General features: G+C 39.5%; 1 protein-coding gene across 1 annotated transcript in view; it reads left to right on the plus strand.

Annotated features, from left to right (window-relative positions):
* Positions 1–25,444, plus strand: part of LOC127425502 (gamma-aminobutyric acid type B receptor subunit 2-like) — a 370,336-nt gene that overhangs the window by 249,890 nt on the left and 95,002 nt on the right. Inside the window, exons 9-12 of the mRNA XM_051671571.1 lie at positions 19,102–19,179; positions 21,021–21,171; positions 21,722–21,854; positions 23,240–23,347. Of these exons, the coding sequence (XP_051527531.1) occupies positions 19,102–19,179; positions 21,021–21,171; positions 21,722–21,854; positions 23,240–23,347 (470 nt within the window). The remainder of the gene's footprint in view (positions 1–19,101; positions 19,180–21,020; positions 21,172–21,721; positions 21,855–23,239; positions 23,348–25,444) is intronic.

A 25,444-nucleotide genomic window follows, 5' to 3' on the forward strand; every position in this document is an offset into this window, starting at 1 on the left:
GCATCAGCAACAGCGAGAATCACTATCATCATGAAGAGAGGCAAAGCAGGTAGATAAGAGTCTTTTCACTCATTCTGTCTTACCATATCAATCTGTGATTTGATTTAGATTTCATTTGAACCAGTAAAGAGTTTGGTTTGAAGTTCAGCAGGGCTTGACATTAAAGGTGCTATATGTAATATTTTTGCTAAGTTGAAATACTGGCTTCTCCAATAACCATGCTCCAGCCAGTATATTCTACTTTGAAGTTTCCATTCCATGTTTTGGCCTGTGTGATCCCGCCCAGTGCCCACTCACCAATAGTATTTCGACACTGCAGGGTTGCCAGATTTGAACAAGTTTGCAGGCAAACAACACTGCGTGCTGCAGCCATGGAAGCCAGCAAACTAACTGGATCAGAGATAACAGATTCCACCCAACCTAAAAAGCCTCGCCATCCATCTAAAAACCACCATGACCAGAGGTGTAGTAAAACAAAGATAAATACTGGAGATGCCTTTGGATTATGGAGACAGCTTAAAGCCCAGAAATCCTTTAAAACGGATGCTGAGTTGGCTAATTTGCATGTCAACATTCTGGCAACCCACATGAGTTTCGAGTCTGGGGCGGGGCAGACAACTCTCTAATATTTTGAATTTGGACTGCAGTACCCATTTCAAACGCTTGTTGTCATTCTTACATATGGCACCTTTAACGCTTGTCAAGTGGATTTTTGAAGGGTCAAGTAAAAGAGAAAAGTAGCCTGAATGAGAATAACGAAAAAATAACCGGCTATATTTGTGATATAGCCAATGCTTTTTTACAAAGTTCTTATTCTTATTCTGCTGTTAAAAATAATACAGGTCACATCATTTTAAATTTCAGAATAGCTGCGTGCTTTCAATGTCAGACGGCTTTTTGTGCGCTCACATGCGCGTGTGCTCCGAAAACGCTCGTAATGCGGATATGCGCCTGAACGATCAAATACATTTCGAAATTCTGCCAAAATGCCCATCTTAGTAAGGTATTCATGTTATCTCAGAGAGTGATGTCTGAAATGAACGTAAAGAGTTTTTTTACTGACTGTTTAGTAGTTTTGAGTACAATTCTTACATAGCAAATTAGTTAGTGTGAATATTTGTTGTGATAAGCTGGTATCAAGAATTTTCAAATTTCAATAACAACTACAGAAGTTTTGGTATTGTGATAATGTATATATATTGTGTATGGTAGATCTTGCTGCAATAACATGAAAAAGTAGATCTCATTCCATAGAAGTGTGAGCACCGCTGCTGTAAATGATAGCAATGGAGGCTTTTCTTTGACTACCATACATACAGGGTTGGGAGGGTTACCTTTGAAATGTATTCCACTACAGATTACAGAATACAAATACATGCTGTAAAATTTAATTTGTAATGTACTTCGTTAGATTACTCAAGGTCAGTAACGTATTCTAAATACTTTGGATTACTTCTTTAGCACTGGTAAATTGTTTTCACTTGTTTTGACCATAAAAACTTTGCCAGTACAGTAAGACAAAATATACATGTTAAAAATACATTCTCTGAAAAACCTAAATATCTTATGCAGTGTTGTTTCTAAAACAAGATAAATCAAATTGATCTTGTTTTAAGGATTTTTAGATATTTTTACAGGAAAACAATACAAAAATTATTATCAAGAATATTTGCCCTAATATCAAAGGTCTTACTAGAAAAAAAGAAATTATGATCCAATGTGAATTTTCTTGATAAAAAATATGATTGTGCCTGGTAACATGTGCATGTAAAATGGCTAGAAATAGCATTTTAGTTTAGCGTAAAGCTGACAATTTACACAAGGTTTATTTCTATTTCTTCTGCTCCAAACTTACTTCAAACTTACTTCTCTGTCTGCTCATATCAATGTAACACATCATAAGAAAGTGTTTCACCACTGTTCAAATATACTTTGGATCACATAATTTATATGTATAAATGTTTTCCATCTGAAAGGACTAAATATTAAATGAAACAAATGACAATAAAATACAAAGTAATCTCTTCAGTAATCAAAATACTTTTTGAATGTAACTGTATTCTAATTACCAATGATTTAAATTGTAACTGTAGTGGAATACAGTTACTTATATTTTGTATTTTAAATACGTAATCCCGTTACATGTATTCCATTACTCCCCAAAACTGCATACATAACATTATATAATTACCATATGACAATAGCCTCCTCCCCTATCAGTGCAGTTTACATTTCTGTCCTTGAGAAACGAGTTGATTGCAGAGCTGTACTATTAGCAGGGCCGTTTCTAAGCATATGGGGGCCCTCAGCAAAATCCTACTTGGAGGCCACCCGCAATAATATTATTTACAAATTGGACATTGGGAAGTACAGCTATACGGCCCACATTAGGGTCATTCCTGGGATTCGGTAATATTTCAGCTTGGAAAAAAAAATTTCCGACTACATTTAATTAATTGTCTGAAGACTCCAAAACATTAGGCACATATTAAACCTCCAACAAATCATATTTTTCCACATCAGGCATCAAATCCCTTTTATTATGTCCTATTTTTTTCCTATTTGGACACCTTTTTTCTCAATCCTGTCAACGGACATAATGGAAGTGGTTTGAAAATGATTCTACACAAAATAAGCATCTATCTGCTGCTTATGTGTCCAAAAAAAAAAAAGAAAAAAAGATTAAATTCAGATATTAACTAAAGCCCCAACTTTTTTGAGCTAGACCTTAACATGTCAGGCTGTGCTCAGCAAACAATATATTGATTTTTAATTATGTTCCCATTTTAATTAACACACTTGTCTTAACCCCGTAACAACTCTCCAACCACTAGGTGACTTGTACCCACATATTTTTAACACCATGTTTCGTTCAAGTAAATATATAGAATTTGTAATATATAATACATTTTCTATTCCATATTTTTGTTCAAATATTCATAAATGTATTGAATAACTCAACCCCATCACAGGCTTACTGTGAAAAATGTGACAGGGTTGAGTATGATGGAGTTGTTGTTTTTTGCTCAAAATGGCCACTGTTCCTCATGTGTTGTAGGACAGAAGACCACATAACATGCATGATATTAATAAATTATATATATATATATATATATATATATATATATATATATATACAGGTGCATCTCAATAAATTAGAATGTCGTGGAAAAGTTCATTTATTTCAGTAATTCAACTCAAATTGTGAAACTCGTGTATTAAATAAATTCAATGCACACAGACTGAAGTAGTTTAAGTCTTTGGTTCTTCTAATTGTGATGATTTTGGCTCACATTTAACAAAAACCCACCAATTCACTATCTCAAAAAATTAGAATACATCATAAGACCAATAAAAAAAACATTTTTAGTGAATTGTTGGCCTTCTGGAAAGTATGCTCATTTACTATACATGTACTCAATACTTGGTAGGGGCTCCTTTTGCTTTAATTACTGCCTCAATTCGGCGTGGCATGGAGGTGATCAGTTTGTGGCACTGCTGAGGTGGTATGGAAGCCCAGGTTTCTTTGACAGTGGCCTTCAGCTCATCTGCATTTTTTGGTCTCTTGTTTCTCATTTTCCTCTTGACAATACAGGTCTGGTGAGTTTGCTGGCCAGTCAAGCACACCAACACCATGGTCATTTAACCAACTTTTGGTGCTTTTGGCAGTGTGGGCAGGTACCAAATCCTGCTGGAAAATGAAATCAGCATCTTTAAAAAGCTGGTCAGCAGAAGGAAGCATGAAGTGCTCCAAAATGTCTTGGTAAACAGGTGCAGTGACTTTGGTTTTCAAAAAACACAATGGACCAACACCAGCAGATGACATTGCACCCCAAATCATCACAGACTGTGGAAACTTAACACTGGACTTCAAGCAACTTGGGCTATGAGCTTCTCCACCCTTCTTCCAGACTCTAGGACCTTGGTTTCCAAATGAAATACAAAACTTGCTCTCATCTGAAAAGAGGACTTTGGACCACTGGGCAACAGTCCAGTTCTTCTTCTCCTTAGCCCAGGTAAGACACCTCTGATGTTGTCTGTGGTTCAGGAGTGGCTTAACAAGAGGAATACGACAACTGTAGCCAAATTCCTTGACACGTCTGTATGTGGTGGCTCTTGATGCCTTGACCCCAGCCTCAGTCCATTCCTTGTGAAGTTCACCCAAATTCTTGAATCGATTTTGCTTGACAATCCTCATAAGGCTGTGGTTCTCTCGGTTGGTTGTGCATCTTTTTCTTCCACACTTTTTCCTTCCACTCAACTTTCTGTTAACATGCTTGGATACAGCACTCTGTGAACAGCCAGCTTCTTTGGCAATGAATGTTTGTGGCTTACCCTCCTTGTGAAGGGTGTCAGTGATTGTCTTCTGGACAACTGTCAGATCAGCAGTCTTCCCCATGATTGTGTAGCCTAGTGAACCAAACTGAGAGACCATTTTGAAGGCTCAGGAAACCTTTGCAGGTGTTTTGAGTTGATTAGCTGATTGGCATGTCACCATATTCTAATTTTTTGAGATAATGAATTGGTGGGTTTTTGTTAAATGTGAGCCAAAATCATCACAATTAAAAGAACCAAAGACTTAAACTACTTCAGTCTGTGTGCACTGAATTTATTTAATACACGAGTTTCACAATTTGAGTTGAAATAAATAAATGAAATAAATGAACTTTTCCACGACATTCTAATTTATTGAGATGCACCTGTATATATATATATATATATATATATATATATATATATATATATATATATATATATATATATATATATATTGATTAAAATATCATTTTTAAAAGTACTGATTTAATATCTTAATTTCACGTGACTATGCTGAGTTGTTGAGCTTGACGAGACCCATCTCACTATAATACACTTCAAAGTATGAATACAGATTATGACATTTCTTACCTGTTTCCGTACCACACTGTTGAAGACAGCTGAATGATGTCACTTCTGATTAATAATGTCACATATGAGCAGAACTAAAATTTTAATAGGCTGAAAATGGTTGGTGTGAGGGGGTTGAGTTCAGACTGAGGGACAAACCTTTATAGCCTGGATTTTATAAAAAAAAAATCATGATCTTTTCGGTAAAATATATTTCTCAGCAAAGGAACACAAATAAATCTTTACATTGATGACAACAATTATAAATTATTATTTAAATTTTTTTTCTAGGTGCAAACTCAGTGAAGTGTCTCAGGGACATGACAAAATGCTTGGTTTAAGATAGAATGAAGAAAAAAAAAATTATGATAAAGATTATTTTAATGCAATAATTATTTTTGTCCATTTTAATGGACATCAACATCTTGTAAAAAAAAAGCTTTCAACATTTATTTTTAGTGAACCACCACTTCATAAGGTCTGGGGGACTGAAATATTACCGAATCCCAGGAATGACACATTACACAAATACCTGTTTTCCCCATTCTCCAATATCCCTTAATATAAATACTAAAACTAAAATAAAAACTAAATATACTGAAAAACTAAACTAAAACTAACAAATAACTAATGAACAACAACAACAAAAAAAAAACTAAAATGAAATTTTAAAATGATATAGAAATAAAAGCTAAATTCAAAATTCAAAACTATTATAACCTTCCAGTGCACTAGAGAGGGCTTCCTTCAGCATTGTAAGAACAGTCACTAGAGACTTACACTAGCTCAAGGCACTGTTGTTCCGAGGCTCCTATACATCTTTTACACATTAATTCTTTCACTCATAACTCACACATTCACTCACTCACAGGCTCACTCATTCACTCATGTACTGGCACATTTATTCATTCAGTCTCACTCATTCATTCAATCAGTTTCTTTCTCATTCATTCAGATTCTCACGCATTCATTCACTCTCTTACTCACCCACACGCTTTCTCACTCATGAACGCCTGAACCAGTGTGTGAGATGAATGATTCGAAATGAATGATTCACTTTCTCTCTCCCACACTGATTCATTTATTTATTCATTCATGCATTCATTCAATCTATAAGTTTCTCACTCATTCTTTTAACCAATTTCCCACTCATTTACTAACTGGTTCACTTACTCGTTAATTAACTCTCTTACTCACACTCATTCATACACTTACTGGCTTACTTATTCACTTAATTATGGTTACTAATTTCATTCAACCACATTCTCATTCACTCATTCTCACTTGTTAATTCACTTTCTCATACACTGGGTTCATTCCTTCAGTCACTCACTCTCTCACTCATTCATTGACCTACATTCTCTCTCACTCAATCATTCATTCACATTCTCATTCATTCATTTACTCTCACTCATTAATTCACTCACTCCCTAATTCATTCACTTTTTTACTCACACACTGGCTCATTCATTTACTCACTCACTTACTGGTTCGCTCATTCATTTAATCACTTTCACAGACATTCATTCACTCACTTACTGGCTCACTCATTCACCCTCTTACTCTCACTCACTCATTCATTCACTCACTTTCTCACTGACTCATTCATCCATTCATTCACTCACTTTCTCACCAACACACTGGCTCATTCATCCATTCATTCAATCACTTCCTTATTAATTTATTCACTCCTTCACATAAACACTCAAGCATTTTGATCATTCCCTTAGTTTTCCCTGTTCTTTCTGTGTTCTCTTCTTTTCCAGCTGTTCCTGACTGCACCTCCTCCCCCCCCCCACACTCTGTGTATCTCTCTCTATCTTTCTCTCGCAATCCTTCACTGTTAATGGATAGGAAGGGATAGCCCAGGCTGAATATTCATTTATATGAATATTCATCCTCAATTGAACCTGTCCTCCATCCATCTTTAGAGTCTTAATCTGTCAGCTTCTATATCACTCCCTCTGCCGCCTCACACCAAGCCATCTGGACAAGATACTCAGAGCCATTTTTTAACCTAGTTATGGTGGTGCTGACCTCCTGGCACGCTTGTGTTATCAAATATGTTGTTTTCCATTAAGCAAGACTTTTCAAAATAAACAATCATTCAACATTCACATTCAAGATGTGAAAACTCTTAAGTCTTTAGAAGTCATTACAATTGACAACCACAAACAATTCACGTAACTGTGGTCTACCATTACTGACAGCATCTGTCTTTAAACTGAAAACAGCACACATTGGACAAGCTGTATCTACCCTTCCGTCTTTCAGATGAGACGTTAAACAGAGGTCCTGACTCTCTGTGGTCATTAAATATCCCAGGGCATTTTCTTGTAAAGAGTAGGTGTGTAATCCCGGTGTCCTGGCCAAATTCCCCCCATTGGCCCTTGTCAATCATGGCCTCCTAATAATCCCCTGTCATGAACTGGCTGTATCACTCTTTCTCCTCTCCACCAACAGCTGGTGTTAGTGAGTGTACTGGCGCACTATGGCTGCCGTCGCATCATCCAGGTGGATGCTGCACACTGGTGCTGGTTGAGGAGAGTCCCCTTTTCACAATGTAATGTGCTTTGAGTGTAGTATCAGAAAAGTGCTATATAAATTTAACATTCATTCATTCATACCCTCACATGCTCTGCTTCTGTAGTGTTCTGCTGATCTCTGATTTAAATGTTAAGGTTCTCTCATGTACTGGCCTGCAGATCATGTACATGTTACTCTGACAACACCTGATTACTCACAGTTAATTTTTCACCTGACACAGCTAGACCACCTAAGGCAAAATATTTATGGTCGAAGTCTGATTGAAGGAGGTCTAGTAGTAGCATTTGTAGAAGTGATTAAGATGATAATAGCTGACTGGTAATAACATGTGTTCTGTAAATAGCATATTTCATGATTTTTATTTTTTATTTTCTCCCCTTTTCTCCCCAATTTGGAATGCCCAATTCCCAATGCTCTCTAAGTCCTTGTGGTGGTGTAGTGATTCGCCTCAATCCGGGTGGCAGAGGACGAAACTCAGTTGCCTCCACGACTGAGAATGTCAATCCACACATCTTATCACTGGGCTTGTTGAGCACGTTACCGCGAAGACATGGCATGTGTGGAGGCTTCACGCTATTCTCTGTGGCATCCATGCACAACTCACCACGCGCCCCACCAAGAGCAAAAACCACACATTATAGTGACCACGAAGAGGTTACCCCATGTGACTCTACCCTCCCTAGCAACCGGGCCAATTTGGTTGCTTAGGAGACCTGGCTGGAGTCACTCAGCACGCCCTGGATTTAAACTCGCGACTCCAGGGGTGGTAGTCAGCATCAATACTCGCTGAGCTACCCAGGCCTCCAGCATATTTCATGATTACGTTTTGCCTAGTTGATCAATTGCTGTGTTTTGGATGCTGGTTTGCTGGTGTTCCTATTACACTTCTTACCTAGGTTAACCAGCAAGCCTCCCATGATCAACCAGTCTTATGCTGGTGCAACAACATGGCACTCAGCATAATCAGCATAAACTTGGATCATCATGGAAACTCATGCTAATCTAAGCTGGTCTTTTTAGCAGGGTTCCTGCCTCCATTGTCAAATATGTCAAATATCTGATACAAGGACGATTTAATGGTTCACAATGATGTATCAGTTCCACATGCCCCACAGTGGCATTCAGCCATGAACAGTCATGAGATGATATCATAAGAATTTATGACTGTGACGAGGAGGAGGTTGGGGCCGGGCCGTGAGTGTGCATGCCTGGGCCCCAGTCAGGCTAATCAGCCGAGGAGTGGGATAAAGACGAGCCGGATGCGGCATTTCGGGAGAGAGAGAGCCACACGCAGCTGCCGTGTGTGTGTTTATGTTTGTGTCTTTTTGTTAAGTTTTCATTAATTATTACTTTGAAGGTTCGTCCGGTTCCTGCCTCCTCCTTGCCTGTCTTTTATGTGTTACAATGACTTATCACCAATAAACTGTTTGTCTCTTAACATGGCATAACGATTGAACCTTGGTGCTTAACACCCACAATATAACCCTTTATCACCACATATTAGCTATCACCAGTTCTGCAACTCTATTGATGTTGAATTAAACACCATGCATGACAACATTCTCAGAGCTTGTTTAGGGGTAATAGTGACCGATTCTAAAGCTCAATAAGTGTATCAGCGAGTATTGGTTCCCATGTTTCGGATGTAATGGTTGGTAAGGACAGGCTGGTTTAGTGTTTAGGAGAGCAATGGACAACTGTATTCAATATCTGGGCGAAAGAGAGGAAGACAATGCCAGATGGAGGCATTACATATCCCATGAAACCGAATCATGGATTTCTGGTTTCAAGACATGTCTATTACCTTTGAGGCCAACTATATGTGAGTGTACTCCTAAAAGTTGACAAAACATGCATTTATAATTCAGATGACATTTAAAATATTGATGACTCATCTTGTATGCAGGGCATATACATATTGTTCAATAAAATGCTCTATAGAATTGGAATGTCCCCTCCGCCAATACAATCTGAAACTAACTAGCAATAGCAAGTAGCAAATAATGGTTTGTAAATGTAAATTTAAACCATTAAAATAAATGAACAACCATTCCATACTGTATGCAGGGACGTGCTGTCCATTTAAGCAAGGTAAGCAGTGCTTACCTAACAGAAGGGCAAAAAGAAAAATTACACTATGAAATATTTAAATATAATTGTTAATATAAACGTCTCGGTTACGTACGTAACCTCGGTTCCCTGAGAAGAAGGGAACTAGACATTGCATAGTTATGCATATGGGAGTGCCTTCATGCACAACCTAGTTGGAACCTCGCTACAATAATGCCAATATTCTTATATTGGCTATAGTGTTTAAGCCCCGCCTGTTTTGGCGCAAAATTGTCCGCTATAAAAACAGGTGCACAGACTGAGAACAAGGAGCGCATCGCTCATGCCTCAAGAACTCTGAGTCATGTAGTGCGGCTAGAATTCGCAATGTCTCGTTCCCTTCGTCTCAGGGAACCGAGGTTACGTACGTAACCGAGACATTCCCTTACAACTCAGTACACTTGACATTGTGTAGTTACGCATATGGGGAACAGAATCCCATCACGCCGCACTACACGACATAACTTCCCAGAGAGGAAACATATCGGTGCAGTCTTGTGGGATGGCGACCGACATGAGCATGCTGCAGTGAGTGATCCTCATGATGGCCAGAAGGAGAGCACTCATAACAAATATATGAACTATAGTCATATAGTATGAATTAACTCCTCATTAACCCAGTCGGGAAGGGAGTATATTTATAATGAAATTGCTTGCAGCTTTATGGTAAATTATAATGGCCTGACTGCAGGCGGTTGTGCAAATGATGGGGAGCCAGTACTTAAAGGGAAGGGCATAAGTATATATATATATTTGGCTAATGCATAGCAAGTGCTCTAAACAGAGAGGACTGTGAAAAAACAAGAGACGTTACGTCTAGGTTGTAAAACCTTGCGAATGTGTTTTGCTAGGACCACCCTGCTGCAAAACATATGTCCATGCCCATGAGGAGATCATGCCTCTAGTTGAGTAAGCTTTAACACCAATTGGGCAAGTCTTACCCTGCGACTCATAAGCCGGGGTAATTGCATCGACAATCCAGTGAGAGAGCCTTTGCTTGGAGATGGACATTCCTTTTGTGCGTCCTCCATAGCATATAAAGAGCTGATCAGACATTCTGAACTGGCAAGTATGCTCAACATATGCATGTAGTGCCCGTACAGGTCATAACAATGCAATGATTGTTCCTCATCTGAATTAAATGGAGGAGGGAAGAAAGCCTGAAGGTGAACCACCTGCGCTTTGACGGGTGTGGTTAGGGCCTTGGGTATATAGCCTTTCTTGGGTTTGACAGTGGCTCTTGAAAGACCGGGGCCAAACTCCAGATATGAATTGTCGACTGATAGTGAATGCAGGTCACAGACCCGTTTTACTGAGACCAGAGCCAACAGTAGTGCGGTCTTAACGGAGAGCATGTGCAGTTCAACAGAGTCCAAAGGCTCGAAGGGGGCCCTGCGAGAGCTTTTAGGACTAAAGTTAAATCCCAAGTCGGGACTTTAGCCGGCCAAGGTGGGTTTAATCGTCTTGCTCCTTTAAGGAACTTTATGATTAAATCATGCTTGCCTATAGAGGCAGCAGCTTCATGTGTGTGATACGCAGATATAGTTGCCACATACACTTTGAGTCATGCGTCTAATCGCTCTTGAAGAAATATTAGAATTTCGTGTATGGGGCAGTTTATTGGGTCCTTGCCATGTAAGAGACACCAATCAGTGATCACCTTCCTTTTTAGTGCGTAGAGGCGTCTCATGGACGGTGCTCCGGCTTGTAAAATGGTGTTCATGACTGAACGCATCAGTTCTGGTGTGTGTAGTGTGCCCCGTTCAGAGGCCACACATGCAGGTTCCAAAGCTGGGGCTGGGGATGCCAGATTGTGCCTCGCGCCTGAGGGGAGATCCCTCCTCAGTGGTATTTTCCATGGTGAGCAAACTGTACAGCATCTCTATCATGTCCGGAAACCATGGCTGGTTGGGCCATTTCGGCGCAACTAATAGAACCGTTTCCTTGTCCTCTCGGACTTTGCATATGACAGAGTGAATAAGGCATACCGGGGCATCCATTCCCAGTGGGGCTTGGGACTTCGAATAACAGAGGGGACAGTGGGCATTCTCCACTGAGGCAAATAGATCGATTTCTGCTTTGCCGAATATTTCCCAAATCCTCAGTGCAGTTTGAGGGTGAAGTCTCCTAAGTTCTGCCTTGGCGGTTTATATATGCCACAACTCTCAAGCTGTCTGAGCAAACCAGGACATGACAGCTCGCTATTTTTGACTGAAAGCCTTTAAGGCTAGAAATACAGCCGATAGCTCTAAGCGGTTGATGTGCCACGCCCTCCTCGCACCTGTCCAGGTGCCGAAAGTAGGTCGTCCGTCGCACACTGCCCCCCAACCTGTGTTGGAAGCATCCGTGGTCACCACTTTCCGCCTGACAACTTGGGACTTCGAGTACCAGAGGGGACAGTGGGTATTCTCCACTGAGGCAAATAGATTGATTTCTGCTTTGCCAGATATTTCCCAAATCCTCAGTACAGTTTGAGGGTGAAGTCTCCTAAGTTCCGCCTTGGCGGTTTATATATGTCACAACTGTCATGTTGTCTGAGCGAACCAGGACATGACAGTTTGATATTTCTGATTGAAAAGACTTTAAGGCTAGAAATACAGCTGATAGCTTTATACGCTCCATGACATATACCAATGCTTTCTGAAACAGTTTCAGTGGAAGTGTTCTCCCCTGTTTGAACTGAGGTGGAGACTGTAGAATGGCTGAAGCAGTAAGTCTCTGTGCAGGCATAACAGAGCCTCTGATTGTGCCAGTAACAGCCAATCGTCAAGGTAGATCAAGATGCGCATGCTGCTCAGTTTAAGAGGGGCGAGAATCGCATCAGTGCGCTTTGTGAATGTGCGAGGAGCCAGAGACAGTCCGAAGGGCAGGACTTTGAATTGATACACCTTTCCCTCGAACGCAAATCTCAAAAACATCCTGTGATGTTGTACAACTTGGATATGAAAGTACGCATCCTTCAGATCTATCGACATAAACTAGTCTTGTGGGTGTACATGCGATAAGATCCGTTTCTGAGTATTCATTTTGAATGGGCAATTTATATGTGCGCAATTTAAATGTCTCAGATCCAGGATTTGCCGAAGCCCGCTGTTTTTCTTTGGAACAAGAAAATAACAGCAGTAAAACCCTTTTTGTGCTTGACAATTTGGCACAATCTCTATCGCGTTCTTCACGATGAGACTGTGTATTTCAGCTTGTAACACTGGCGCATCTTCTGACAAAACCATGGAAGACAGAACGACATTGAAACGGGGTGGCTGGTGTGCAAAATTGGATCATATAACCATGTTCGATCATTTTTGCACCCATTCTGAAATACCCGTTAGGGCTCGCCACGCATCCGCGTAACGGGACAGAGAGCGATTTGGTTTGCTCACTGTAGGATCTGATGCGACGCTCACTATAGGGAAGCGGTTGCGCATAATGTGTGTGCTTTGAAGAGGAAAAAGGGGCTCTTTATTGAGAATGTGCGAGCATCTCGTGCATTTGCAACGAATGATCTATTCTTTTTTGCACTTATTGCATTTTTTATTGCATTTGTTTGAGTGTAAGACACAGAAACAACATTTTGAACAATATTGTGAACAACAATATTCCTTTCCCGACAAACAATAGTGGGGAGATGGGGAACAGTGATTTGTGTCTCCAATCAATCCCTTTTTGGAGAAACTGCGGACTCTACTTTCCGCTTCAAAGGGTTGTGCCCATCAGGAGAGCTTTTGCTGCGCGTGCTGATACGCAGGTGCCGGTGAGGCAGCAGGTATGGGGCTTTTAGTCGGGGCTGGCTCGAAACAGAGTGAGGGCGAACCGGCTGTGATATACTCCGTTTGGCATAAAGTGTCTCATAGCCTGTGACTGTTGCTGAATCGCGACGTAATGCTCAGCAAACTTATTAACAGAGCTGCCAAAGAGGCCGGCTGGAGACACTGGAGCAACCAACAGAGTGGCTTATTCCTTATCACTCATTTCTGTGAGGGTCAGCCATATACGTCGATCCAGACCTGCCAGGTTGACCATGGACTTACCGATGGCCTGCGCAGTGACTTTTGTGGTATGCAGTGCTAAATCTGTAGTGGTGCAGAGCTCTTTGAATATCTCTCGAAGCCGTTCTCGTCCATTTTCCTGAGGAGCTTGGCTTGAAATTCCTGGCACACCACCATTGTGTGGAGTGCTGATCCAGCTTGTTCTGATGCTGAGTAAGCTTTTCCCGCCAGAGCGGACGTTTGTCGACACGGTTTGGAAGGATGTATGGGGCGTGATTTCCACGCTCTGTTACTCGCTGGGCAGAGGTGTGCCGCTTTATAACCGTTTTCTTCCCCGTGATCCACATTAAAGAGGATGGCGTCACTGCGCGAGTGCGCCGTATAAGGTCACGCGCCAGGACTTGGATAGTTCGTTATGAACTTTGGGGAAGAATTTGCGGGACGCTGCCGTTTGAAGGCGTCCAGACTTCTGAAACCATTCATCGAGGCGAGACAGTTCAGGTTCCTCTGGGGGAGACCAATCAGGGTGAAGCTCTTCGACCGCCCTTGTAAGGACACGGAGCATCTCCCTGTCAGTGGCGCATGCACGTCCCTTGCCCTCGCTGGGGGGAGGGCGGCAGCATCATCCACTGACCACTCGCCTGATGCAGCGAGATACATAATGACATCGTCATTATTATCCCCAGCGTCAGAACCGCTGCACGAGACGAGGCCGCCCACACTTTCAGAAGGCCGGAGCTCGTCTCGCATATAGCGTATCAGAAAACGCGCTTCGGAGAGACTGAGGGGCTCACGGGGCATGTGCCGCCACAAGGACCACCTCAAAGTCATCATGCTCGACCTCGCTGCCCCGCCGTGCCTCCTCGTGTGAATCCTCGGGTATCACAAAAGAGGCGGGTGGGAGGGTTTGTGAAGCTGAATCATCCCTCAGAACGAGGGTTATTCACGAGCAAAGCGTCTTGAGAATCATGCACTCACAGTGAGGGCAGTCTGTCTCCATGAGAGCTGACTCTGCGTGGGCATGTCCCAGACAGTAAATGCAGCTCTCATGCTGATCGGATGGCGGGATGTGCCTCTCGCACAAGGAACACTTATGAAATGACATCTTTAAAAAGACACGAACACGAAAGTGACTCTTTTAGATATATAAATATATAAATTAATATATATTTATATTTATATCACACAGTATACAATACACAAACCCTGCAGAAGCACTGCGGAGAATCAGGATGCTGAGGCCCGTTCACCAACGAAGCGTCAATCAGCGAGGCGGTGTGATGTTCACCGGAACACTGCAGGGGAGCGGAAAGTTTTCCCGCGAAGATTCCGCCCGCTGACTCGTGCATATCGACGGCGAAGGTGGAGGGCTTCTATACAAGAGATGATGGAGGAAGAAATTCTGAGGAAATGGTGTTTGTGCACCTGTTTTTATAGCGGACAGTTTCGCACCAAAACAGGTGGGGCTCAAACACCATAGCCAATATTAGAATATTGGCATTATTGTAGAGAGGTTTCAACTAGGTCGTGTATGAAGGCACTCCCATATGTGTAACTACGCAATGTCAAGTGTACTGAGTCATAAGGGAACTACTGTTTTCGTTCAAATTCATCATCATTCATCTCAGTTGAGCAGCACAGACAGTTATTAATTTTAAGCTTTGGTGCCGCCCTCAGGTATAAGCACTTTATGTTATGCTTTTTCTGATTCAAAGCATTGTTGACCACCCTTTCATTCAACACTGTACGTTCATTCAAATTGAATCACGGCCACTACAAATGGCCAAGGTAAGCATGCTTTCCAAAATGAGTAAGCCAATCAGAAGCTCCTTCCTTCAGTCATGCTATCTGATAGGCTAGATTCTTGTTTTCAACATGTTCAAGCTGAAAAACGTGCGTCAACACGTTCAAGTTCACTTAACTAATGCATTATTAATTGCTAAAATGGATATAGTGTAAGTATCTGTGACCTACGGGGATTTCGCAAAGTTGATTTCAGTGGAATCGAGAAAGAGAGGCTATCGAAACTTTAACAAGTGTGCGACTTTTACAACAAAGTGACGGAGATGTTCATTTGCAAGGAGAGGGAGCATGATTTTGTGTTCAAGTGAAGGTAAGTTAATATATTTATAAAAAATAAGTGTTATTGATACTAGGTCATAGATAGGTCATTATTTCTGGTTAGTCTGAGGCTATGAAGTGGTGATCTGGCAATCATGTCCTTCTTGTGTTATGCTCTGTCTGTTTTATAGTTCTAACATTAGGGCACGTTGTCTGTTTAAAATAAAAATTAAGGGATGTAGACTGCCGTGACTATGTTAAATTTGCCTTGTGCATTCAAGTTAAGATCATTGTCTTTGGTGGTCAGATTAGTTAATTGCTGCTGTCCATTCCAATGGTTCTGAACTGTAGGGAGAGTGACGTGTGAGGCCTATGATGTTGAAACATATAGCCTGCTAGTAACAAGCTATCTTTTCTTTTTCTTTTTGTTGTATGTCAAAACAAGCTCTTCTGGCACTATTGTTCATTGTATGATTTAATGGACATAAACATGCTCGGCTCAATATATGGAAATCTTTAATTTGTGTGATATGAGCAATATTACTCTCCTGAATTTAAAACATTTTGGTCATGAGGTTTGCCACTGTGACATAATTGTTTCCACTGACTGGTGGATTCTTAGGCAACAATTTACATCAATAACATTTCCGCGACATTACCCTCACCTGTTTTGTGTGTTTGGGGCACAGCGTTTAATAATCTGTATTAAAAATCTTTGATGCTTGCCAAGTCTCAAAGCCCACGGCACGTGCCTGACTGTATGTCATACCCATTGTCCTGTTTTAATAGGGAATATTGCATTTACTACAAAAGTTGTACTCATTTTTGTTTTGCTAATTGTAATTGCAGAAAATGGTTTGGCACAGGGCTGCATTTCAGAGTTACAGTAAACAATTTTAGTATTAGCAGCCCAGAAACTGGCGCTCCTAGGAGCTAAATGATAAATATCTTATTGTCCATGTTCACTGTCCTTAAGTGAGTTTTCATCTCAAGGAGGAATGCATCTGGCCCTGGTAGTGTGATTGTCAATACACAGGCAGTCTTGAAGTGCACACCAGGGACAAATATTGAGTTTTAAGATGGCTTTTGGAATAAACTTGCTTTGAATTGGACCTCTGAGAGTAAGTCTTGTTCTGTTTAGGATTTATTGACACTAAGCTTTATTTTACTGCATCTATGGACACATTACCTCAAAATATGTCTAATCGCCTGCACAAATATCCAGTAACTCAGTTTTAATTCATTCTTAACTTTTGTCTTTAAAGACCCTATGAAATGGCTTGATGAGCACAGTTTTCTTTCCTGTGTTGATACATTTCATGTTGAAACAGGAAGTTGGAGCAGGGCACATAGAAAGCGTCCCTTTTTAATTAAATTGCCAATAGCCTTCAGTTTACATCACATCCATGAACCATGATTTGCTACTTGCTGTTGCTAGCAGGTGGTATTAGGGGGAGGGACATTCTCGCTGTAGAGAGCATTTTATTGGACAAAAATGTATATCCACTTCTGAGGTCAGAATGAGTCATCACATTGCAAAAATAATTTACCTGAGTATTTTTGTTTTATTTTCAGTAAAAAATATCTAAACATACTTAAAACCAGAAAAAAAAAAAGAAAAAAAAAAAAGAAATTTTTTTTTTTTTACTTGAGAACCAGAAAGATGTAAAATATTAATCTAACTAAATTAAATGGGATTTATGATTAAAACAAGAAAAAACTAGTTGCCAATGGGATAAGAAAAAAAAAAAATTCTTACCCCATTGGCAAATCATTTTTTTAAGCATAAACGTTACTAAATTCTGTTAGTTTTCTCTGAAAACAAGACAAAATATCTTATGTCATTTGCTTCTTGAATAAATTTATCTTGTTTTAAGAATATTTCGATATTTTTACTGGAAAACAAGGCAAAAAAGGATTTTTTGCATTGCAATATTTTTGGATGTTTCAGGAATATTTCAGGAAAAAGAGAAAACTGTAAATTTTAAGCGTCAAAGCTAAAAAAATACATGGACTTAAAGGCAGAAAATTCCAATTAGGATTTTATGAGTTCTTTAATATAGCATTTTTAGATATGTTGTAAAATTAATGTACAGTATATTTGGTTTCTGAGTGAAGTGGTTCTCACTGTCACGAATCACAGAGAATAATGAGGCTCAGGACCCAAACGCAAACCCAAACGAGTTGAAAATAAACAGGGAATTTATTAATACAAAATAAATAAAAAACAAACCAAAACTCCCACAAGGGGGAAAAGCAAACATAAACTATCCCGTAGGGGGAAAAGGTATCCAGGCTGGGGCAGAGGGTAACGCAAATAACAGGACCAACCGGACTGGAAACAGGAACAGGGAATAACAAGAACACAAACCAACACTGGAAACAAGACGAAATGGCACTGGACAGCAAACACGAGGAGACTAAAACAGGGAGAAAAATCAACAGGTTAACAAGACAGGGCAGGTGTGACTACTAAACTAATAATGGGCAAAAAAGGAGGTGGGGTATATATATGCGGTGATACAGATACAAAACAAAGCCATGTGCTCTCACATGACATCAAAACACCTAAATAGCATGAGCGCACATTGCCAAGACAATGAGGCAATACACGCCCATGCCAACCGACAAACAAGACGAGAGAATGCGTAGCAATGGCAAACAAAGTGACGGCATGCATTCTCATACTAAACGAAACCTGAGCGTATATTATGAGGCAAACTCCACGTGATGCACGCAACAGGCGACAAAAACAAGACAGGACACCTGTGCGAGAGTTTGGCCACACACACACACCCGACACCTCAGACCGAAGTGACCGAACCTCAGCACAACATGAAGACAGCTCGCGACCCGGGCATGCAATGCGAGCACGACACGAGGCGCACCCATGTTCGTGAGAGACAGACAAACTATTGATGCGGGTGCATGCTGCCAAGATGACATAAGCGCGATGCACCCACGTCAGTAACAGACAGACATGAAGCACGAGTGTCTGGATCCCGACACAGAACGAAACCAGACAGGAAGTCAGGATCCAGACACCGTGATCCCGATATGAAACAAGACAGGTTGAAGAGCGCACGGCAGGGAATACAACCAAAACCGCGCGCTCACACAAAGACAGACAACGAAACACAAGAGAGACATGGGCCGATAATGCCACGGTCCCTGATAAACCCACTGCCTGTTGGTGCCGGGTGGTCATTATTTTTATTACACAATATGCACACTTAGTAATCAGGTGTCTTTTAACTGATGTGCAAATGCATAAGGTTGCCATTTATGTACTCTTTCAGCTCCTGTAGCCCTCACATTACATGACTAGTGAAGATTCAACATCGCACACAGCATTGCATGGCAATTTAGGACAATATGTTGGACTTCTTCTGCAGTGAAGCACACAGAAACTAAATTTACTCTCTATTGTCTTGTTTCTCTCTGGGGGCCCCAGGCTTTGAACATTCTCCTCTTATCACCGCTGTCCTCTTGTTCTCGTTGTCTTTCACAGAGGGTCAGGAGGTGAAGGTGGGCGAGTACAACGCCATAGCAGATATACTGGACCTTATCAACAATACCAGGTTCCAAGGTAGGAAAATCCCTTTTTGTGTTTGTTTGTGGGTCAGTGTATGGGTGATAGGGAAACAGAAGGTTCATATGCCAATGTTTTGTACTCGCTGTTAAATTATTTAGCTCACCACACTTGGAAGAGTTATTTTTTCCCCTGTTTGCCCACATTGACATGCTTTTTTCAATCCCTGGATCTTTGTCTTTTCAAACAATCCCTGCCTCTTAAGAAACACACAGTGGTGGACAGTTTGAAGGAAATCAATTGTTTTAATGTCTCATGCTTCCTCAATTGGAACTTGCTAAGAGGCAAAGTGGATCTGAGGGAATTATTTGGCACATTCGGAATGTGTAATCAGGGGGAAAACAATGGTCATGCACTGACCACAAATGAGGTACATTTGCAGTGTTTTCTTTTTGTGATAAGCTTTTTTTTTTTTTTTTTTTTAAAGGTTAATTTTTGAGCATTTAAACAAATTTGAGATGGTTAGGCTGGTCTGTTTTTAATTTTTTGAGGAGCGTTTTTGGCACTTGTTAGCAAGGAGAGCAGCTAGACCAGCTGAAGACCAGCTTGGCAAGGCTGGGAGACTAGATAAGATTAGCTTTACCCTTAAATGCATGGAAATTTCACCAAACACATATTGGCACTTATATCTATTGACACTCAAAAAAATGTTTAAATAATAACACTGTTACATGCCTAGGGTCTCTAATGACCCTATACACTTTTGGTACTAAACCATTATAATTATATATATATATATATATATATATATATATATATATATATATATATATATATATATATTTTACACTATTTATAGGAGAGAGAATAAAGAATAATAAAGAGGTATTTAACACAACTCTAAAAAAATTGATGAGGCACAGGGATTGGAATGAGGTCCCTGGTCAGTAAAGACCCGAGGTATGCATTTAAGGGTTAAACCAGAAAAACACCATAGGCTGGTTTAAACTGGATTTAACAGCATTGCACAAATACAGTATAAACAGACAAAAAAGAACCTTATGACAGGTCTACTTTACAGCATATTTTTAAATAGTTCCTGACATGGATAAAATGTATATTTTTATTAATCATAATGAATGGAAATGCCTTTATGGCCAAAAACACACTATATGGCCAAAAGTATGAGGACACCCTTTCTAAATAACAATTTCTGCTGTTTCAGCTACATCCATTACTAATAGGTGCAATCAATATCAATGTTGCAATAAAATCAAGCATACAGGCATACATCTCCACATCTTCAACATTATCAGTACAATGGGGCGTACCATAGAGCTTAGACACTATCAAAATGGCAATTGTAATTTAAAATTGTAAAAATGCTTTACAGTGTTTAGTGTGGAAGAACTTGAGTGGCCTACACAAAGCCAAGATTTGGACCTCACTGAGTACTTTTGGGATGAATTGGGACGCCAACTGGCAAGCAAGGCCCCATCGCCACTCTTGTGCCAACTCCCTATCAATGCCCATGTTTTTGAACAAGCACATATGGGTATGGTGTTTGGATTTACACATACCTTTGGCCATGAAGTGTATGTACAGATTCATGGACTTAAGTACCAAGCAAGAGTAGAAACCTATGCAGATAACCTATGCAATAAACATCACAACCCCCACCATAGTCTCTAAAACATCCACAAACATTGTTATATAACCTTGCACAGAAATAAGGTCAAATATGTCACATCAGTGACTAGATAATCCTGTATATTCTGTATAAGCCCAAGTCATATAAATTAAACTGGAGAAGGCATTCGGAAGGCATTCTCAGAGGTTAAGTTTTCAGAGTTGACTTCAATTGTAACTGACTGTGAACTGTTGTAATTCTCTTGAAGGTGTGGAACCGCCCAAGGATCGGACGTTTGTGCAAAATAAACGCCGGCAAATAAACGTCCCCCTTTATAGCATCCTGTCTACCATCACTATCCTGGGCATGGTCATGGCGGGAGCCTTTCTCTTCTTTAACATAAAAAACCGCAATCACAGGTCAGTGCTGAACTAGAATACAAAATGAAAAAGTTCAAATAGAGTGACCTCAAAAATATTTGGACATTTAAATTACATTTAAAATTGAACTCAGAACTAACTTGACCAATGACTTTTAACCAACTGGTGTCAAAGGGAGTTTTAGTGGATGTATACATGTTCAATATATATTTAACATCCATAAAGTGGCCAAACAGCATTCTTTCTTAACAGTATATCTACTTCTACAATAAAAGTGGTTATAATACAGTAACTTCCTTAAATATAAATGCCACTTGGTTTGATGTTATCTAATTCATACATTTTTGTGGCTTAAGTGTCACAAAAACACTAAAAATAAAAACACACATAAAAGTGTGGCTTAAGTGTCCAAATACTTTTTGGAGCCATTGTAAGAGGGTCACCTTTCAACATAATTTAATAAGGTAGTGTCATGCTCATATTTTTCTCATACATTTATGTGTGTAGATGCAAATTTAATTGAAATGGTTAATTATAAATTAAATGTGAATATTTAATGTGTCAGCTGTGGGCTTCCCTCCATCTGCAGGCTGATCAAAATGTCAAGTCCATATATGAACAACCTAATCATTCTAGGAGGCATGCTGTCGTACGCCTCCATCTTTCTCTTCGGTCTGGATGGATCCTTTGTGTCGGACAAAGTGTTTGAGACTCTTTGCACTGTGAGTAATGGCTGATTTCTGTGAATCAAACATAAACACGACTGTATTTCTGTATCTGTATTCAGATATTGCCGGTTGTGGGTGGGGCTTAAACTGGAAGTGCGTCAAAACTAAATGAAAAGCCCATGTGTAATATTTGTGACTTTCCGAATAAGATATTCGGCTTCGGTTACATCCCTAGTGCCTATATCTGATTTTTGTTTTGTTTTTTTTTTTACAAAACTGGCATTGTAATAATAATAATAATAATAATATTAAAGTTTCATTTAATAATTGATGAGTTGGAGTGGACAGTGAAGGAAAAGCATCCCAGGATGCGCAACATGAAGTTGTTTGAAGGAATGCCCAGAGTGTGCAGAGCTGTAATCTAGGCAAAGGATGGTTACTTTGAAGCATTTAATCTTTTTGTTTCACTTTTTGTTGTTGTTGTTGTTTCTATATTATTCCCATCTTCCGTTTGAGTTAATTCATAGTTTTGATGGCTACTATTATTATGAAATGCAGAAAATAGTAAAAATAAAGAATGAGTAGATGTGCCCACACTTTTGACTGCAAGTGTAAATTTTAATCTGAAAGCTTTCACCTCTACTTTCCAGATAACTGTGTCACTAAACTGAGTAAGCATGATTGGATGTGTCCCATCACACCTCTGTTCCCTGTTTGCATGTGACCATAATCCACCTTTTAATTACAAGGCTTTAGCTACTGCAATAGCTTGAGTCCCAGGGAAATAACTGACAAATGTGTCGAGAATAGCAGATGCTACCTGCCTCAGACAGGTCTGGTCTCTTTGGCCTGATGAGATGAAGGCTTCCACTACAATTTTAATGATTGGGTACCACCAGGCAATTAATATTCCTGAACATTTAAAGAAAAGTTTTTTTTTTTTTTTTTTTTTTATGAAGTCAAGTATTGTTGTTTAGTTTTTCTTTTTTTTTCATCATGACTCATTGTCTTCAAGGCAATTTAATTAAGAAGTAAAAGAAGTATGTATTTGTGTTTTTGCCTTTGACTCAAAGACAGAGATTGATCGACCTTATACAGTACATGGTATATACATTTCACTCCCAATGGAGAACAGAATAAAGAGATTCAGGAATACTGAATTTGTAGAAAGGGGGAAGGAAGATAGACAATTAAGAGAGGACAAAGCAGAGAATTCTTGCCACAGGAACTTCCACAGAGCTCTCAACACACCCTGCCACTCAATTTGCTTTCTGATAGTGGACTTGGGATCATAATTTTTTCAGCTCCAAGTTTCTTGTGCTTAGTTTTTTCTTAGTGCCAAACTTTGCTTTGTGGATGATACTGAATGTCAATCTATAAAAGATAAGAGCTTTTGGCTAGAAGAAACCTTGTTTTACTTTTCCATGTGTTGTTCGCAGGTCCGTACATGGATCCTAATTGTGGGTTATACAACAGCGTTTGGTGCCATGTTTGCAAAGACCTGGAGAGTGCACGCCATATTTAAGAATGTAAAGATGAAGAAAAAGGTGAGATATGTGTGGCCAAAGCATGTTAAATATGATCTGGCACCTCTCATAGACATTCAGACAATTATGGCTGGTAACTGCTGGACTTTAAAAGATGTGTTAACACAGTCACTGAGATTTTGTTAAGTAAGACATTTTACCGGATCAACATCTTTTGTGTTTTGTAGAGGAAAGTGAGCCTGGATGATAAAAAGATTGTATTCGCCCACCCCCCCCAGAACTGATGTTATTTTGCTTAAATTAGTTTACATATACTATATAGTCTAGTCAAAAAAGAGTTAATAATGTTGACATATTATAAAGATGTATAATTTGTCAACATTATGAAAATTTTGAACAGCACACTATATGGTAAACGTAAACCAATTTAAGCAAAGTAAAGTCAAACCCATGGCTGGGGTCAATGAGCATCAACAGGTTAAAGCATCACGGAAAAGCCATGCTGCCTTGGTCTGTCAGCTCTCTCATTTTTCAACTAAAACGCTATAATATAGAAATACATTTTCATTGAAGGTCATTTTGCTGTCTCCATGCTCAATTTCCTGACACATCCAGAATCAGCCAGCACTGCTTGTCCTACCGATTGAATCTCTGATCTTTTATAAAGAACAGTGTCTTCCTCCTCCACTAGAAATTGTCTTCACAAGTCTGTATGTGAATCTCCTCTGTCCTTTCAAAAGAAAAAAACACCACACTGGAATACAGATGGCCTCTTTTTTAACTATAGGTACAAACACATCCACACAGCTTTTTAACATAACAGATTCATCCACACCCACTGACCTCTTTTATACGCTTCTTTCTCTCTCTACTCTTGTTTTTTCAATGCACTGTAAGAATGTGGCAGGTGAGGCAACTGATACTGTATGACAGTGCTGTAAAGGATGGCTAGCCACAGCTCCAGCACCCTGCTGGCCATCTTTATTTATAGAGCTCACAGCTTACTTCTACTGCTGCAGTCTGAATTAGTGGGGATGAATACTGCAAGAGAGATCCAGAGAAAGAAGTAGAGAGAGAAAGAAAGAGGGTGATGAACAGTGCTGCAGGTACAATTGGAAGATGTGTTATACTGAGAGAATTGGTGCACTGCAAAAATCATTTTCTTAGTTAGTATTTTTGTCCTGTTTTCCAGCAAATATCCTTAAAATAAGATGACAAAAATGACAAGCTATTAAAGGGATAGTTCACCCCAAAAATGGAAATTCTCTCATAATTTCTCAACTTAATGCCATCACAGATGTGTATGATTTGCTTTACTCTGCTGAACTCTAAGATTTTTAGATGAATATTTCAGCTCTGTAGGTCCATACAATGCAAGCGAATGGGTACCAAAAATCTGAAGCTCCAAAAAGCACATAAAGGCAGCGTAAAAGTAATCCATACGATTTCAGTGGTTAAATCTATGTCTTCTGAAGCGATATGATTGGTGTGGGTGAGAAATAGATCAATATTTAAGTCTTTTTTTACTATTAATTCTCCTCCCTGCCCAATTGGTGGCGACATGCACGAAAATGCAAATCGTCAAAAACTAAAGAAGAAGAATGTGTATATGAAATTGAAAGTGGAGACTGATAGTAAAAAAGGACTTAAATATTGATCTGTTTCTCATCCAAACCTATCATATCACTTCAGAAGAAAATGATTTAACCACTGGAGTACGGATTACTTTTATGCTGCCTTTATGTGCTTTTGGAGTTCTGGTCACCAATCACTTGCATTGTGAGGATCTACATAGTTGAGATATTCTTCTAAAACATTTTGTGTGTGTTCAGCAGAAGAAAGTCATACACATCTGGGATGGCATGAGGGTGAGTAAATGATGAGAGAATTAAAAATTTTGGATGAACTATCCCTTTAATTCTTGTTTTCAGAGAAATATAAACACAAACAATTCAGTTAGCTTTATGATTAAAACAGGAAAAAAAAAAACTTTGCAAATGGGTTAAGAAAATAACTTAAAACAAGTCTATTTTTCTTATCCCTTTGACAAATATTTTTGTCTTGTTTAAAGTTTTCTCACATTTCCCTGAAAATGAGTCTTGATATCATATGTCATTTTACTTTTCAAGTATTTTTATCTTGTTTTAAGATATGTTT

This window comes from Myxocyprinus asiaticus, chromosome 34 (genome assembly GCF_019703515.2).
Source record: "Myxocyprinus asiaticus isolate MX2 ecotype Aquarium Trade chromosome 34, UBuf_Myxa_2, whole genome shotgun sequence".
Taxonomy (NCBI): Eukaryota; Metazoa; Chordata; class Actinopteri; order Cypriniformes; family Catostomidae; genus Myxocyprinus; species Myxocyprinus asiaticus.